The following is a 17,559-nucleotide window of genomic DNA, read 5'->3' on the forward strand; positions in this document are numbered from 1 at the left end:
AAAGGGGAGAGCACCGTACCCTGAGGGGCACCTGTGCTGCAGAGTACCATGTCAGACACACAGTGACGGAGCCTCACATACTGTGGTCTATTGGTGAGGAAGTCTATAACCCATGCAGTCAGGTGTTGGTCTACTCCCACACTCTCCATCTTCACTCTGAGCAGTGACGGCTGGATGGTGTTAAAGGCACTGGAGAAGTCAAAAAACATGACCCTCACAGCGCTCCCGCTGTCCTCCAGGTGTAGCAGTGATCTGTGCAGCAGGTAGATCACTGCGTCGTCCACTCTGATCCGAGGCCGGTAAGCAAACTGCAGGGGGTCCAGCTGAGTGCCCACCAGGGGTCGCAGGTGCTGCAGGATAATCCTCTCCATGGTCTTCATCAGGTGAGAAGTCAAGGCAACAGGCCTGAAGTGGTTAGGCTCCTTGGGGCGCGGTGTCTTTGGGATCGGGACCACACAGTTCTGGATCCACATCTTCCATATAAATGACTGAATCTGGAGTACTTCGACCAGAACTGCCAGAGCCACCGCTTGATGCACTTCTTCTCCCTCGAGCCTTTGACATTGTTACTGTTGCTTAGCAACGCCGTCAGTTAGCCGTTGGCTTGTGGTGTAATGCCTTCGGTGATTAATATTCGTTATAACTGCGAGTTTGTCTCACCGGTATCTCACCAGAGTCTCAGGAGTCCTCGTAAGCCAGAGAAAGCTGCGCAGGATAACTCCAGATGTTTTAAAGTCCGGCTTCGTGTTCAGCTGTCAAACCACGGCTAGCATGATAGCTTGCCTTTAACGGCTGTCGGCTGCAACTGGTTGCCTGTGTTGGTGAGTTTAGTCCACTCGCAGATCCGAATTGAGGCAGAAGTCTCAGCACTCACTTGCAAAAATGTAATCACGAGTTGTGATCACAAACTGTATTCACCAAAGTCGCAGAAAGTTTAAAACTCCGGTAATAGTGGACGGAGCTTTTCCGTGAGCGTCCTTTCCGTACAACAGGAAGTGACATTTTTCGGAATGAGACATGATTATCCCGTGTCCAAAGTCGACGCTCACCTGTCATTCCTCTGTAAAAGTGTTGTTACAGGACACAAAGAATGCAAGTGATGCATTCAAACGACAGCATTGTGGAGCTGCATTCCCCCACATCAAGTTGTGGACCATCGCACAATCCCGTTCACTTCCCCAACATCAGGGTCCTCCTTCAGTTGGCCTGTACCATCCCAGTAACATGGTGTGAATGTTAGACAAGTGCCAGTACCTTGAAGCGTCTGAACATCTACATGAGGGTCAGGATGACGCAACGCTGGCACTTCTCCACATTCATTACAAAAAGGTTATCAACCTGGAGGAAGTGGTGGACATATTTTCCAAGAAAGATGATGCTGAATTAGCGATAGGTAAGGCTGAAACACATTGTAGTGATTCATATAGTGTAGGCCTGTGGAAATAGCATCCACCACTGAAGCCATGGCATGCTCAGTTGCCCAGTAAACTGATGAACTTATCTAAATAGGGCAAGCTTGATGTTGGCATTTTGCCCTTAAGCTTGTCATTTGGAGGAAATAACATTGTTATGTCTGTCCAAAATATGCATCAGAAAACTGTTTTTTTGGGCTCCAAATGCAAAATTTTCCCTGTTCTGGGAGGGGAGACACCCTGTTTATTCGTCAATACACTTAATTTGTAAACAATACAGGTTTATTTTGCTCAATATTTTGTAGATAGGCTATTGTTCACGATAGGGGATGATGTCCCTTGCAGTCAAGGCCTCACGACGCAATGGAGAACGAAGCAGAAAACAGGAAGGAGAAGACAGCACACGATGTTGTTCATACTGTAACTCTGTGTGCATCACATGAACAAATAAGGAAGTTGGATGACTGTCATGTACATGAATACTGTTTCATCTTAAATATTGTATTTATTCTGGTGTTCCAATCCTCACACGGTGCAGCGGTGAAAACCTGTCGCTGAGGGGGGCTTAATTCGTATCTATTGTTGTACTTCAGATACTGCTTTATCGTGATTGATAAACATTATTCATTATTTTATTAAACCACAGCTGCCATCGGCGGTGCTCAAATTCAAACGGAAGAATGCCAACATCAGACTGGAATACAAAATATGTAGGATGATGACTCATCTATTTATCAGTGCTCCTGTCAAACTTTATCCAAATATGACCATGCAAAATACACTACACTAAGTCCCCAACTAACGAACACATTTGGTTCCAGACGACCGTTCTTAAGTCGAAACAAAATTAATATTACCAATAATATAGGTACTACATGTACGTGTATACATATACAGCATATGTGTATGTATGTAAATGTGACTTTGGATGCAGTAGTATTAAGAAACAAGGATAATTATTGAAAAAAACAATAATAAAAATGATACAATACATAATGATAAATGTTATTTACGTTTGAAGCGGAGTGGTCGAGCATACTTGTGTTGGAGGAGGAGATATTTAAAAAAAGGACAAATGGTCGTCGTGGTTAGACTCTTCTAAAAGAGGTAGTGTTCTGTGGGGATGTAGAATTAATCAGGCCTATTAACTCTTCATGATCTTTAATCACACGCTCTGTCCCGGTTGTATCATAAAGCTAAAACTTAGCTTTCTATTTACCGGAACCTCTCCAGCGTCTGTTGGTCCCATTAGCAGTGTCACAGTGCCTTCGACTGGTCAAGCATGTACAGTAGCAGCAGAAATTCTGTACAGATTGAGCAGCCTAAGCACTACAAGGCAAAATAAAATAAAATATAAACCCGTCGGCTTGTGTTCGTATCGGCGAGTGTTCGCTAGTCGGGTGTTCGTAAGTTGGGGACCTACTGTATTTTGACCCAAACTTACGATAAAATTCAAATCGATGGTCTATCAGATCAATTGGAAATGAATACTCTGACACTCAAAACCCGCCAGGTGTTGCATTCAATGTCCACAATAAAATACAGCATCAGACAATCGATCCGGTAACCAATCAGTAAAGAGCCAGCATCATTGATATTGACACCGATACTTTTTAATTGAATTTTTCCAAAAACTTGAGTACTTTTGTCATTTTGCCTTTTATTTATTGATCATGAGCATAATCAGAATAAAACACTTGATTTGCATCAACACACTCATTTGTCAACATTTCATCAATATGTGATACAACAATATCAACAAAATAACATAATGATTACCTTCGATTACATACAAAATCAAATCAACAGTGAAAAATAAGAACAAAAGCAAAAAATTCTATCTTGCTGTCACTCAAATCCTTCAAAGGCCTACTGACATTGCGCATGCGCTCTGTACTCCACACCCACTTCACTTCATTGAGTGAATGATGAATAGATCAAGTCACGAAAAGAAACCAATCACTACTTTCCAATCATGGAACAGGAAGTGTCTTCATCATTTTCAGCATTGAGTGATGACAGCATCCAGTCAAATAAAACACCTTTAACTACAAATGAAACCACTGCAGTTAACCGTGTCTTTCTTTTACACCTTCATAAAAACCACATGGAATTACTGAACAAAGAATATTACAACAGAGTGACTGCATGGAAGTCAGGCAAGTCAAACAGTAGACCGTCAGTGACTCTGCATGTGTCTTTTCAAATTGGACTTCAAAGAAAATGTGTCACCGCAATTTGCGCAACTGAAAGGTTTTTCTCCTGTGTGTCCTAACGTGTGATTTCACCTGTACCTTAAATGTGAAGTGTTTACCGCAGTCTGAACAACTAAAAGGTTTTTCTCCTGTGTGTCCTCACGTGTGATTGCACCTGTGCCTTAAATGTGAAGTGTTTACCACAGTCTGAGCAACTGAAAGGTTTTTCTCCTGTGTGCGTTCTCATGTGTCTTTGCATGTCACTCTTTCGTGCGAAGCCTTTACCGCAGTCTGAGCAACTGAAAGGTTTTTCTCCTGTGTGTGTTCTCATGTGTAATTGCACGCTTGTCTTTTGAGTGAAGAGTTTGCCACAGTCTGAGCAACTGAAAGGTTTTTCTCCTGTGTGTGTTCTCATGTGGACTTGCATGTCAATCTTTTGAGCGAAGCCTTTACCGCAGTGTGAGCAACTGAAAGGTTTTTCTACTTTGTGCGTTCTCATGTGTCTTTGCATGCTTGTCTTTTGAGTGAAGAGTTTACCACAGTCTGAGCAACTAAAAGGTTTTTCTCCTGTGTGTATTCGCATGTGTGATTGCATGCTCGTCTTTTGAGTGAAGCCTTTACCGCAGTCTGAGCAACTGTAAGGTTTTTCTCCTTTGTGCGTTCTCATGTGTCTTTGCATGCTTGTCTTAAATGTGAAGTATTTACCGCAGTCTGAGCAACTGAAAGGTTTTTCTCCTGTGTGTGTTCTCATGTGTTGAGCCAAATCACTCTTCCAAGAAAGTCTTTTATGACAAACTGAGCAGTTCAAACGTTTACCTGTTGTCTTTTTAGAGCTTTCAGAGTGTTTGTTGCCGGTGTCAGTCATCATATCAGCTTCACAGTCTGTATCGCTGCTCAGAGATTCTTGGTTGTAGTCGCTGTCTTCACCTTTAGGAGAGTGTGACGTTGTGTCGTCACTATCTGACAGTGGAGCTAAGAGGTTGTCTGCTTGTGATCCTCCACAGTGGTCTCCATCAGCTTCTGTTGTCATGTGTTGCAGTGAGCTGCTGCATGAAGGCTCCGCCTCGCTCATCTCCTCACTTGGACTATGATGAAGCTGTGAGAGCTCAGGTGGTTTGTCTTCATGGTCTTTAGTCACTGCAGGGACACCAGTCAGTGGCAACCTGGCGAGATCAGCCTCCTCTGGCCCTGGAAGATGCTCTCCCTCCTGAGTGATCCAGAATCCTTCCTCTTTAACATAGGAGGGCTGTGGCTCCTCCTCTTTCTCTTTCATGTGGGGGTGCTCCGGCTCAATTTCTTCCTCTTTAATAAGAGGGGGCTGTGGCTTCTCCTCCTCTTCCTCTTTAATGTGGGGGTGCTCCGGCTCCATTTCTTCCTCTTTAATAAGAGGGGGCTGTGGCTTCTCCTCTTCCTCTTTAATGTGGAGCTCCATTTCTTCCTCTTTAATAAGAGGGGGCTGTGGCTCCTCCTTCCCCCAAGTGGAGCTCCCACCCTGTGGCTGAGGGGGACGGTCTCCTTGATGACCAGTCAGCTGCTGGATGTCTGCAGGACACAAAGAGGAATTATTGTGGAAGCTGTTTGTGCACTGTAATAAAAAAGCTGCACGCACGTCGTGGGAGCGAGCACGCTCTGCTAAAATCTAAACTCTTAGACGCCCGTACTATTTTATAAGGCACTGTACTTCTTGATAATGAAGCAATACTTTTTGACGGCTTGATCACGTCTACTCTTCAGTGGTGTGGTTATGGTTCCCTAGTCTCATTTGTAAGGCGGTAATAGTGCGCCACCTGCTGACCGTAGGCTGAACAGGTGAACTGAACTTGCACATGCAGGATTATGAACCACAGTGGTAACAGTCATTTGTTATTGGTTAGAAAATACATACATACATAAATAGGGGGGCAACTATTTTACAGCGTGCCATAAATACATTGTGAATTTCTAACCTGCTCCTCTCCCTGGATTTCTGGATAAGTATGCCTGAATCAAATCCTTCAACAAAAAGTCCAAGCTTTCATATACTGTGCACTTTGGGTGTTCCACAGTTACTGATAAAGTGTCATTCCATGATCATCAAGTACTGTGCCTTTAAAAAAAGTTTAGCTTTTAGTGGAGCGTGCGCTCTCCCACGTTTCTCATGAGGCTATAACAGGGGTGCAATTCCCTTCCGAGTGGTGTCATTTTAATTTGGTTTGCTTTTTGTTCACGTGTTTTGCACTTCTCGGCCACCGTAGGTATTAGGTAAGCACCATTTCACTACACCCAACGACCAGCAGCTCAAGTGTGTGCCACAAAAGAGGCAAAACATGATGCCAACGTCCTCCAGACTGTTGTGCAGTGATGGCTGACACAATGAAATGATGCTTTGGAGAGAACAAGCGTTAGACCTGAGAATAGACCATCACTTCACAACAACATCATCTATTCCATTGGAATTTGGGCTAAATGTAGGCCAACCGACGGCCACCTGTAAGAGGGTGCAGCTTTTCTGTTCAAGCAACACCCAGTCAACCAATGAACATTGTAAGAATGTTCCTGGAACCTTCTGACCATATTCCCCAAATGTTAGTGTGGAATGTTTGCAGAACGTTCATGTGTGGACTTCTATTTATGTTATGGGAATGTTAGTTGCTCATCTTATACAAAAACATTGACAGAACCTTTCTAGAATGTTTCACCATTTTATGAGAACACTGAAAGTACATTCCCATGCTTATTTTGTTACTTCATTCAGGAAGTAATGCTAAAACTCAAGCAGATTTCAAATTGAAAGTAAACCAGCGTTTATGAAAGAGATAGTTGGGATGTTCTTGACATGAAGTTCTATGACATCCCCATCAGTGTAGTACGTAAACAATGCAGCCAATCCATTCTACAGTAAGCCACTTGTAAAGTTCAACTTTTCTCTCACCGGACCAGAGTATTTTCCCAAAGGTCTTGGGGTGAAAAATGCACGGCACGTGAGCTTACTTGAGGTTTTGCATCAGGCACCATTCTAAATTGATGATCAAGATTCCTCTGCCTTGTATTTAGTAAACATCAACTGCTTGTATTGTTTTTTGAATGTGTTCATCTCTGTACATTGTTTGTGTTCCTTACTCAATCCGTTCCATACATTAATTCCACATACAGAAATGCTGTGGGTTTTCAGCCTTGTTCTTGCGTATAAATGTTTTAATTTTCCCTCTAAGATCATATTTCTCCTCTCTGATTGAAAAATACTGTATGAGGTTTTTGGCTAACAACTTTATGCATTCTAGCGGTTTGAAAGAATACTATATCTGCTAATTTTATTATTTGCGATTTAAAAAAAAAAAGGTTTGTATGTTGTCTATACTTGGCATTATGAATGATCCTCACTAATATGTGATATTAAAAATAAAGGTATGTATGTTGTCTATTCTTGGTATCACGAATGATCCTCGCCCATCTTTTTTGCAGTACAGTGAGTGAGTGAATTGTATGTACTTTATTCATCCCACAGCGGGGAAATTTACTTGTTACAGCAGCAAGCAAGCAAGACAAGTAAAGAGAACAGTAAAGTAAAGTAAAGTAAAGCATCGTGACTACACATGGTTCAGGTGGTGCAGGTGTTGTAGAGCCTGACAGCGGTCGGTATGAAGGACCTGCGGAACCTCTCCTTCTTACACCGTGGGTGTAACAGTCTGCTGCTGAAGGAGCTGCTAAGGGAACCCACAGTGTCATGTAGCGGGTGAGTGGTGTTGTCCATGATGGATGTCAGCTTAGCCAACATCCTTCTCTCCCCCACTTCCTCCACGGAGTCCAGAGAGAAGATTGCTTTTGTAATTATTACCCCATATCTCCACACAATACATTAAATATGGTAACACTAAGGAACAGTACAGGGTGTGGAGAGATTTATGATCAAGAACGTGTATCATGACCTACGGACCGTGTTTAGCAAGGATTATGCCTTCAGTTTACCTCCGCATCGCCCGTACGACTGTGCTATCCAGCTACTTCCTGATTCACCATTGCCCAATGCTAAACTGTACAACATTTCAGGTCCTAAACAGCGGGCGTTAAAGGATTACATTTCTTCTTCCCTCGCATCAGGTCTTATTAGCCCCTCTTCCTCTCCCCTTGGGGCAGGTTTCTTTTTTGTAGGCAAGAAGGACGGCTCCCTTTGCCCTTGTATAGATTATCGTGGGCTTAACGATATAACCGTAAAGAATAGATACCCTTTGCCGCTTATGGACTCGGCCTTTTTGTCCTTACATGCTGCCACCATATTTACTAAGCTTGACCTCAGAAACGCTTACTACCTCGTACGCATTCGGGAGGGAGATGAGTGGAAGACGGCATTCAATACCCCGTTAGGTTATTACGAATACCTGGTTATGCCGTTTGGACTCACTAATGCTCCTGCCGTATTCCAGTGCCTCATCAATGATGTGCTTAGAGATATGCTTCGTCAGTTTTTTTTCGTCAACCTCGACGACACATTAATATTCTCTAATTCTGTCCAGGAACACATCAAACACGTCCGGCAAGTACTCCAAAGGCTGCTGGAGAACCGGTTATTCGTCAAATCTGAGAAGTGTGAATTCCACTCCGCCTCTGTGTCATTCCTGGGCTACATAGTGGAGAAGGACAAGCTGAGAGCCGATCCCACTAAGATTCAGGCGGTGTTCGATTGGCCTTCTCCCACATCAAGAAAAGCACTTGCAGAGGTTTCTGGGGTTTGCCAATTTCTATCGTAGATTCATCCGCGATTTCAGTACTAAGGCAGAACCTCTGACAAGGATAATATCCATAAAAGTACAATTTATTTGGTCCCCGGAGGCAGAGGGAGCGTTTGTTAAACTCAAAGAGCTATTCACTTCCTCTCCTATACTTACTCATCCTGATCCCTCTTTACAGTTTCTGGTCGAGGTGGACGCGTCGGATACAGGAGTGGGCGCCGTCCTATCCCAAAGATCCCCAGTCGACCAGAGGCTGCACCCGTGTGCGTTCTTCTCGCGTCGCCTCACACCAGCAGAGGGGAATTATGACGTGGGTAATCGTGAGCTGCTGGCCATCGTGCTCGCGTTGCGGCAGTGGAGACACTGGCTGGAGTGTGCTGCCCAGCCATTCATTGTCGTCACAGATCATAAGAACTCGTCATACATCCGTTCTGCACAACGTCTCAACTCCAGTCAAGCCCGATGGTCATTGTTTCTGACAATTTCTCCATAACCTACAGACCCGGATCCACGAGCATCAAACCCGACGCCCTGTCAAGAGTGTTCGGCCTGGCGGAGGTCAACAAGAGCACAGAGCCCATCGTACCTGGGGCCAGGGTGTTCGGGGCGCTCCAGTGGGAGGTGGAGAGAAAGGTCACGGAGGCCATTACTGCCGTGGATACACCGGAGGGGTGCCCAGAAGGTAAACTGTTTGTTCCTGATGAACTGAGACCCAAGGTTTTACAGTGGGCACACCCGGCCAAGATATCCTGCCATGCGGGAGTTCGACGCACTCAATTCCTGGTTTCTCAGAGATTTTGGTGGCCATCCATGCCAGCCAACGTTAAGGAGTCATGAAGGCCTGCTCTGTCTGCGCACGTAACAAGCCCTCTCATCGAGCACCAGCAGGACTACTTCAGCCACGACCCATACCTTCCCCACCATGGTCTCATATTGGACTGGACTTTATCACTGGATTACCCACTTCCCACGGTAATACCGTTATACTGAACTTTGTGGACAAATTCTCTAAGATGTCACATTTTGTTGCTCTGCCCAAGTTACCATCCTCCTTAGAGACAGCTCGCCTTCTGGTCAGGCACGTTTTCCGCCTGCACGGCATCCCCTCAGACGTGGTGTCTGACAGGGGTCCTCAGTTTGTGTCACATGTTTGGAGGAGTTTTTTTGCAAGGCTTTGGGGGCCAAGGTGAGCTTAACTTCCAGCTACCACCCCCAATCTAATGGCCAGACAGAGCGGGCCAACCAGGACCTTGAAGCGGCTCTACGTTGTGTGTCATCGGCACCCCTCCTCATGGTCGACGCACTTCCCCTGGATAGAATACGCCCATAACTCATGAATCTGTTCGGCCACAGGTATGTCCCCATTTAAAGTCGCCTTCGGGTATCAACCTCCGCTCTTTCCCTCCCAGGAGGCTGAAGTTGCTATCCCTGCAGTCCACCTACATCTCCGCCGGGCCCACCGCGTTTGGCGAGACACCAGGGCGGCCCTATCCCGAACTGCTGAACGCAATCAGAGGCTGTCTGATCGACACCGGAGGCCAGCACCTTCCTATCAGCCTGGACAAGAGGTGTGGCTTTCATCTCGAGACCTACCACTGGCTGGAACTTGTAGGAAGTTTGCTCCGAGGTACGTGGGTCCTTACAAAGTGGAGACAATCATTAACCCATCCTCTGTCAGACTCAAGCTGCCCTCATCACTCAAGGTCCATCCAGTTTTTCACGTGTCCCTTCTCAAGCCCGTTGACTCCAGTCCACTGTGCCCTCCAGCCGAGGCTCCTCCTCCGCCGTGCATCATTGATGGCCAGCCAGCATATACAGTGAGAGCCATTTTGGACTCGAGGAGAAGGGGTAGAGGCGTGCAGTACCTTGTTGACTGGGAGGGATATGGACCAGAGGAACGTTCTTGGGTAGCCCGCTCCTGTACCCTCGATCTGGCCCTCATCCGTGACTTCCACTCTCTCCATCCAGAAAAGCCGGGTAAGCCGTCAGGGGCCGTCTTATAAGGGGAGGGGAGGTAATGTCATGTTTTGTGGTCTGTGTTGCTGCCCTCTGCTGGTTATGTCTTGCAGCACACGCCGGAGGTCAGCAGGTGGGACTGATTGACACACCTGCAACTCATTACTGGCTGCACTCTTAAGCAGCAGCCTGGGACATTATCCTTTGCCAGATTGTTGCCAACTACTCGCCAACACCGGCCTCTCACAGCAGTTCTCTGTGCCGTAGTGTTACCTTGTTCCTAGTCTTTTTGCTAGTTCCCTGCTAGGCTTTCTCCTGCAGCGGTGAGTTTCTTTATTGTTGTGTATTTCCCCCTGCTTGGTTTTCAGCAGTGATTTTGTGTTGTACTTTGTTTTGCTAGTCTCAGCTCTCATTTTTTGCTGCTCTCTTAGTTCTCAGAACTTAGTTTTTCCCCGTGAGTGTTCTGGGAGGTAATTTTGTGTTTACTTTTTTCCTATCTTAGTTGTACTTTGTATTTTGTGTTTTGGACATTGTATTACATGGTGTGTAATAAATATTGTTTTGCTCAAAGAGAGCCATATACCTCACCATGATTGTCGAGGCTTCGGTAGCGGTCGCGGCGGGGGTCCCGGCAGGACCCAAAGATGCTAACAACCCCAAGTTTTCCGAGGGGCCGATTTTCACCCGTTTTTTCAGTGCCGGCTCTGTCAAATAAGATAATGTTGCACAGTTCGAACACACTTCAACAAAGTGCATTTTCCATCTACATTCTTACTGAAGTCTATCCTGTAGCAATGACAATACATTTTTAAGAGCGATGTGTTTTAACAATGGCGGCATGGGCTGAAAACATGACTTACTTTCAGCAGTGTACAAGATGGCTGGATGGATTAATGGTTCTCAGATCTAGATAGTTCAAAGATGAGTGCACGTTGCTTTTGTGGTTTTTTCATAATTTCTCACCAACAAATCAAAAAGCGATGCTGGGAATGTAGTGTAGCTGTTCATTGTGTAGGCATATATTAGTGCATAAGCATTTTTCAGTGTTTAAATTATTTCAATGTAAGCCTAAACATAAACACTCTGCACTCGAAAATTTAATGGAATAAATGAGATCCAGATGTAACAAAGTCTGTCTGCCACCTCCAGTTATCGCCGTGATAATAAGATGGCATGTGTGGTGCGCTGTGTGCTGCGATACTGCCCTCTCCTGTGCTCTTCGTTGCAGTACACCCTACACACCACCATGGAGAACAAATTGGCAACACCTGGAGACGATCAGCAGCAGATACTTAAGACGCAAGCGCTCCTTCACCTGCTGCCAGATCGTTGCTATTCGCTCCTCAACTCAGGCTCTCCTAGTCCAGTAGTTACCCACTGTCTGCTATCGTAGTGAACCTTTCTTGCTATTCATTGTTCCCTGCCTGGCTTACTCCAGCAGCGTAACAAACCTTTGCTATTGTTCCTGCTTGGTTTTCAGCAGTGTTTTGTGTTAGTCTTACTCTACTCTTTTGGTAGCTCTTTTTGTTCTTTGCTCCTTTTCCCGTGTATCATCCGGGTCACCTTTTGTTGTAATTATCCCTCAGTTGTACTTTTGCACCTGTGTTGTACTTTTCATCTTTTTGGTTTGGAATAAACATCTTTCCAACCACACGTCGACTACCGCATCTTGAGATCCAATTCAAGGCACTCGCCGTTCCTTAACAGTATGATATGCTGCAACTTCTGATCAATCCAGGTCAATTTCAGACTTAAAAGAATGTGCCGATTTAAGCCCCACCCATTTCGGGTTAAACCACACCCACTTCCAGTGAAAAAATGCAATTTCACGACAGGGCCGGGTGGATCGGCGTTGGTTCGTAAAGAGGAGTCCGGTAGGGTGAGATGGAACTTGTAAAATCTGTGAAAAAATTTGAGAGGATGGGTATGCGTGTGTTTGTGTATGTGTGTGTCTTCAATAAAAGCATAACACTGACCAATTTTTCAAGTATGAAAAGTCATAATATTATGGGAATAAAGTCATCATATGATGGGAATAAAGTCTTAATATGATGGGAATAAAGTCATAAGGAGGAAAATTGAGCACTGCGCAATGATACCAAGGCCGACTGGCATCACCTCCTAAATGTCCCACCTGTATTCCACCAGTGTCCAGACAGCCGTGTATTTTTTGAGAATTAAGTTGTAATTTTAAGAGAATCAAATTTTTTATCTTACACCTACAAAGTAGCTTGTGAGTTATTCATTTATTGGCTGACTTTTATTTTGAAATTGTTTGATGAACACGTGTGGCACAAAGACTGACCTTTATTTTGAAATGTCACTCCCAGGTGAAGCTATATGCGGTGCCCCAGTGAATGCGTTGCTCAAACGCGTATGTAAAAATCGCTGAGCCCGTGTGGTATGGCGAGGTGTCACTTCTTTATGAACATTGCCCACAACTGCCCAACGATGAACGACTCAGAGCATTTTGTCCTAGAGGGGACTAAGGACATTTTAGTTCCAGATGACACTGAGGACATTTTGTTCGAGAGGGGACTAAGGAAAACTAAGCATTATCATCTTTCTAATGTCAGGAACAAAAAACAAGTTGTTATGTCATTTGAACATAGATCCATCGGTAATTTAAGAGCTTCGCCAAAAGTAACTCATTTGGCCTGAGTAGTTGTTGAAAGCACTTTTTAGGTGGTTTGGTGCATATGTGGATTGACAGGCGGTCGAAGAAGGAGAGGAAGAAAGTGTGTCCGTAGGAAGCGAGAGAAGAGGAACACCAAGAGTATAGGACTGTGAGTAGGGATGTTGAATGTTGGAACTATGACAGGAAAAAGTAGAGAGTTGGTTGACATGATGGAGAGAAGGAACGTAGACATACTGTGTGTCCAGGAGACCAGGTAGAAAGGTAGCAAGGCTAGATGTTTAGGAGCAGGGTTCAAGTTGTTCTATCATGGTGTAGATAGGAAGAGAGATGGAGTATGAGTTATCTTGAAGGAGGAGTTTGTTAGAAATGTCCTGGAGGTAAAAAGAGTGTCAGATAGAGTGATGAGTCTGAAGCTAGAAATGGAAGGTGTAATGTTCAATGTTGTTAGTGGGTATGCTCCACAGGTAGGATGTGAGCTGGAGAAGAAGGAGAAATTCTGGTTGGACTTGGGTGAAGTGATGCAGAGCATAGTTGTCATTGGTGCAGACTTCAATGGATATGTTGGTGCAGGAAACAGAGGTGGTGAGGTGGCGATGGACAGGTTTGGTATCCAGGAGAGGAATGCAGAAGGACAGATGGACATTTTTCTTTCCTCTACCCACTTTGCACAATTTCTCGCGTTAGCAGGATGTGATTCACCGCAGTTTATGCATTTTGGTTGGCCTCGGCAGTCGGAAGCCACATGTCCTCCTTCACCACATTTCACACAGCACTCCGATCTCCGACAATATGTTTTGAAATGTCCAAACCTTTGACATTTGAAACACCGGATCGGATATGGAATGTATGGATCTACTTTCACTCTCAAATACCCAGCTTTGATAAATGTTGGAAGATCTGGTTTTCCAAATGTCAAGAACAGCGTGTTCGTTGGTTTCCTCACGTCGCTCTGATTAGTAGTTACGTCAGTAACATCTTCGTCAGAAAGCTCATCTAAAATTTCGTCGTTATCACAGTCCACGAGTTCAGGGCAACGGATAACTCCCTTGCAGGATTTCAGAGTTTTGTGTGCAGACACCTTTACCGGTATATTTACAATGACTTTACCCCTGATGCCGACCTGTCCACTTCCACCAGTATATCCCCAGATCTTAAGTGGGATATTGTCCTAACAGATCTGGCCAGCCCCTCAATGCCTTTGTTAATCGCGAAAGGCGACAATTTGAGTGGCTGGTTCAGATCGCTACCCTGGATGACCAGGAATCTTGGGAAAGATTTCTGGTCAATTTAGGAAAATTTCAGTGTACTTAGAATTACATCATGGTTAAGTACTGCAGAGATATAACAACTTGACATTATACAGAATTACGGGGACGAGGCGAGAGTAGGCGTTTTCAGGCACAATGGTGACTTATGAGGACACCACCTGTTTATGGGGATCTTACCCATACACCCACACACACACACACACACACACACACACGGCAAAACCCTTGGTTATGAGGACCGTGCTGGTTTAACTGGACATTACACATTAACTAGTGCTACATGGCAAACCATCACTGAGGAAGCACCACAGTGCAAGAGTTTTGAGTAGTTGGAATGTTTCGTTGTTTTTTAAGATTTTGTGTGGAAAAAGAAAAGGCTCCCACACTCACTCTTTGTAGATATTAATTTAAACATTTCAGTCAAACTGACTTTGCAAGCTTAGCTTTTGCTATAAAATGTGCAAACTTTTTAGCTACATATAAAACAAAGTGCATGATACCGAATGTCATCAAATAAAAATAAAACTATGCAACTTTTGTTGTCCAAAAAATAAAAATTCAAGTAACAGTACAACATACAGGTATGCATACAGCATCAAATGAGCAAAGACATAGTTGAGAATCTGTAAAATATTAACATTAATGTGACCAGTACAGTAACAAACAGTGTGTCTGTGGGCTATAAGACCCTCATTTCCTTTTGAACATTAGGCCCCTGTTCCTGACACAATCTCGTATATTTTCAACACTTCTGCCTCTCAAAGCAACATCCTCTGCACGTTTACACTGCTTGCACTGTCTTTGTTGCAAGGTGTCCCTTAAAAATTTACGAACTAACTTCAGTCTTGCTCCATGGTGTGAAATGCCGGTGTCATATGGATGATACACGTGTTTCATAAAAATATTTTTCAATTTGGCCAGAGTTTGTTTTCGTGTGGATGGGTCTTTCCTTCATCTGCTTAATCCACTATTTCCTATCTATCTGAGAGATCTGTATCAGGAGAAAATTCGAGCAAAACTACAACCTGTTAAATTTGTCTGGTCTCTAGGGAATCTTGTGATTTATACACATGACAACATTATGTACTAACTTACTGTATTCTGCAAATACCTGTTAATTTACCTAAGATTAAGCATCTCAGAATTAAAGAAATGAATGGATTGAGTCCTACCTTTGGAGCTGGTCACCTCACCTTGGATTGCCAACAGATTGTTTTGCCCTGGAGAACCAAGAAATTCTTTTGTGAGAACAGCTGATATAAACTCCAATTTGTGAATTATATTTTCAAACTAAGCCATACAACACAACAGGACATGGTATACGGTGCAATTTACCACTGCTATGGGGTGTTTTGCTTAGACAGCAGTGTTAAATTGGAGCGTATATCACGGTCTGGAGTGGTGTATTGCTTTTACAAAACGGTCACCAACGATGGTAATATGAACATGGAATACGCGATAATTTTCATGAAGTTTTTTAATCAAACGAAAAAACGTATTATCTAAAATAACTGTGAAAAATAGTTCGACCTCTCGTAAGTTAGCATTAGCTTGCACTGCACTTGAGTGCATTTGGTTGTTGTTATGGAAACGTAGCATCCCTGAGGTGGAGTGATATGCTTTAATAAGGCTTTCATAGTGGGTTATGGTCGATTCATTGCTGCTAACAGCCAATAAGATTGCAGGATTTCACTTTTCCGTTTTACAAAGAAAATTATACTTGTCATAGGATAAAGATATAACATCAGTTCCTGGAACCAGGTGGATGTGAAAAGCTGGTCTTTAGTTGTCGTTTGTGCCGTTTTTCAACATTGCTAGTTGACAAACTAATTAGTCTCCAGCAGTTAGGGTTAGGATTAGAGTTAAAATAACTGCCAATACCAGAAATGCACCTGTACAAAATGCTATGATAATTAATGAAGTGCTGCAAATTATAATCCGTTTTAAATAGCAAATCTATTTCCAACTAGTTCTGTCCATAAATCTGTCCATAACTTTTTGAGTTATGTTGCAAACTAACAGAAGGACAGACAAATAAACAAACAAACCCTGGCAAAAACATAACCTCCTGGTGGAGGTAATAACCCTCTGAACCTTTACTACAGCTTTTAAAAGAAAAAAAAGAAAAACCTTACCTTTGGAAGCCTTGGTCTTATCCTCGGTCGATTTCATCCTTTTTCCTATAACATAATAAAACATATTAATCAACACTAGTTATATTTGTACACCCCTAAAGTTTGATTCGCATAGTAACTAATGATTGTGTCGAGTGACCTAGGTACAACACCTCTTAAAAGGCCAACTTTTATACCAAAAGTACTTGTAATAATCAAGGAACAAAGCACAGTCTAGCATGCTCAAATACTCTGTTGCTTTTAGGAATGTAACCATATAATACACAAGTTAGAGGTACCTCATGTTAGTATACATGTGCATTTATAGGGACCAACACACACACCATTGCAATACACGTCAATAGGGATACTTGCATAACTATCGCAATGCCAAAAGCACTTATAATATAATAATGTTATAATCAGTATTATTCAGCAACATGATTTAAAAGAAGCATATAGTCCTATGGCCTTGAGAATGTTAAACAGAACAACAGGGTGATGTCTAAGGTTGTATGAAAATAAGTGTTAATGTCTTACAAGTTGAATGTCATGTTCCGATGATTGTGCAAACTGAAATGTTAAAATACCATGTTGTGATGTTAAAATAACATGTTTTGATGCTAAAATGGTAATCATTATAAGATGACTGTTGCCAATGTGAGCTCCTCCATAATCATTAAGCCACAAAGTGGAACATTAAGTCTCGATAGCCTGGTGAAAGGCCACTAGGGGTCATAGTCATTGCAGTACAATGGCAAAGCCAGGCAACCCATATAAGGACATCCTTGGGAGTTCAGTTGAGGACACCTAAGGAGTCATCTGTGGTCACCCACTGAGTTCATCTCAGGATAGGATGATGACCAATTATGGCAGTCCAGGACGGGTCAAACAAGTACACAAGTTCAAACAAGGGGATGAGTCCTGCTGAATCAGCGCGGTCGGTGAAAGTACAAACTATTCTGGGAAAGACACTCCTCTGGGAGGTCTTAAAATGAGGTAATAGACACTCCCACGAGCAGGCGGGGACTGAATACAGCATAAAAAGAGGACGAACTCAACAAGCGGGGCTGGTTCCAGGCGATCTACCAAGGGATAGCATCTTCGAAGCTCCAAGGCTCTCGACACAGCTCTGGGACTGCTGAAGGAAGATTTGACTCAACTCGTCTGCCCAGCAGAAGGAGAAGACTCCGTCTTTCCGATGAACCTGAGACACCAACTGAAGATTCTGTCTGCGGTGCTACCGAGGGAAGAGCTGAGCCTGAGTGAG

At 43.7% G+C, this 17,559-nt stretch overlaps 1 protein-coding gene across 4 annotated transcripts in view; it reads right to left on the reverse strand.

Moving 5' to 3' along the window:
* Positions 1-3,004: 3,004 nt before the first annotated feature.
* Positions 3,005-17,559, reverse strand: part of LOC129185220 (uncharacterized) — a 49,699-nt gene continuing 35,144 nt past the window's right edge. For 3 of the 4 annotated variants that reach the window (XM_054782012.1, XM_054782010.1, XM_054782013.1), the window contains 3 exons: positions 16,311-16,355; positions 15,348-15,395; positions 3,005-5,149 (listed from right to left, as the gene is read on the reverse strand). In XM_054782012.1, coding sequence (XP_054637987.1) covers positions 3,741-5,149; positions 15,348-15,395; positions 16,311-16,355 — 1,502 coding nt within the window. In that variant the 3' untranslated portion in view covers positions 3,005-3,740. The remainder of the gene's footprint in view (positions 5,150-15,347; positions 15,396-16,310; positions 16,356-17,559) is intronic. The other variant, XM_054782011.1, reaches the window with a different exon arrangement.

Source organism: Dunckerocampus dactyliophorus, chromosome 7 (assembly GCF_027744805.1).
Source record: "Dunckerocampus dactyliophorus isolate RoL2022-P2 chromosome 7, RoL_Ddac_1.1, whole genome shotgun sequence".
NCBI classification, from domain to species: Eukaryota; Metazoa; Chordata; class Actinopteri; order Syngnathiformes; family Syngnathidae; genus Dunckerocampus; species Dunckerocampus dactyliophorus.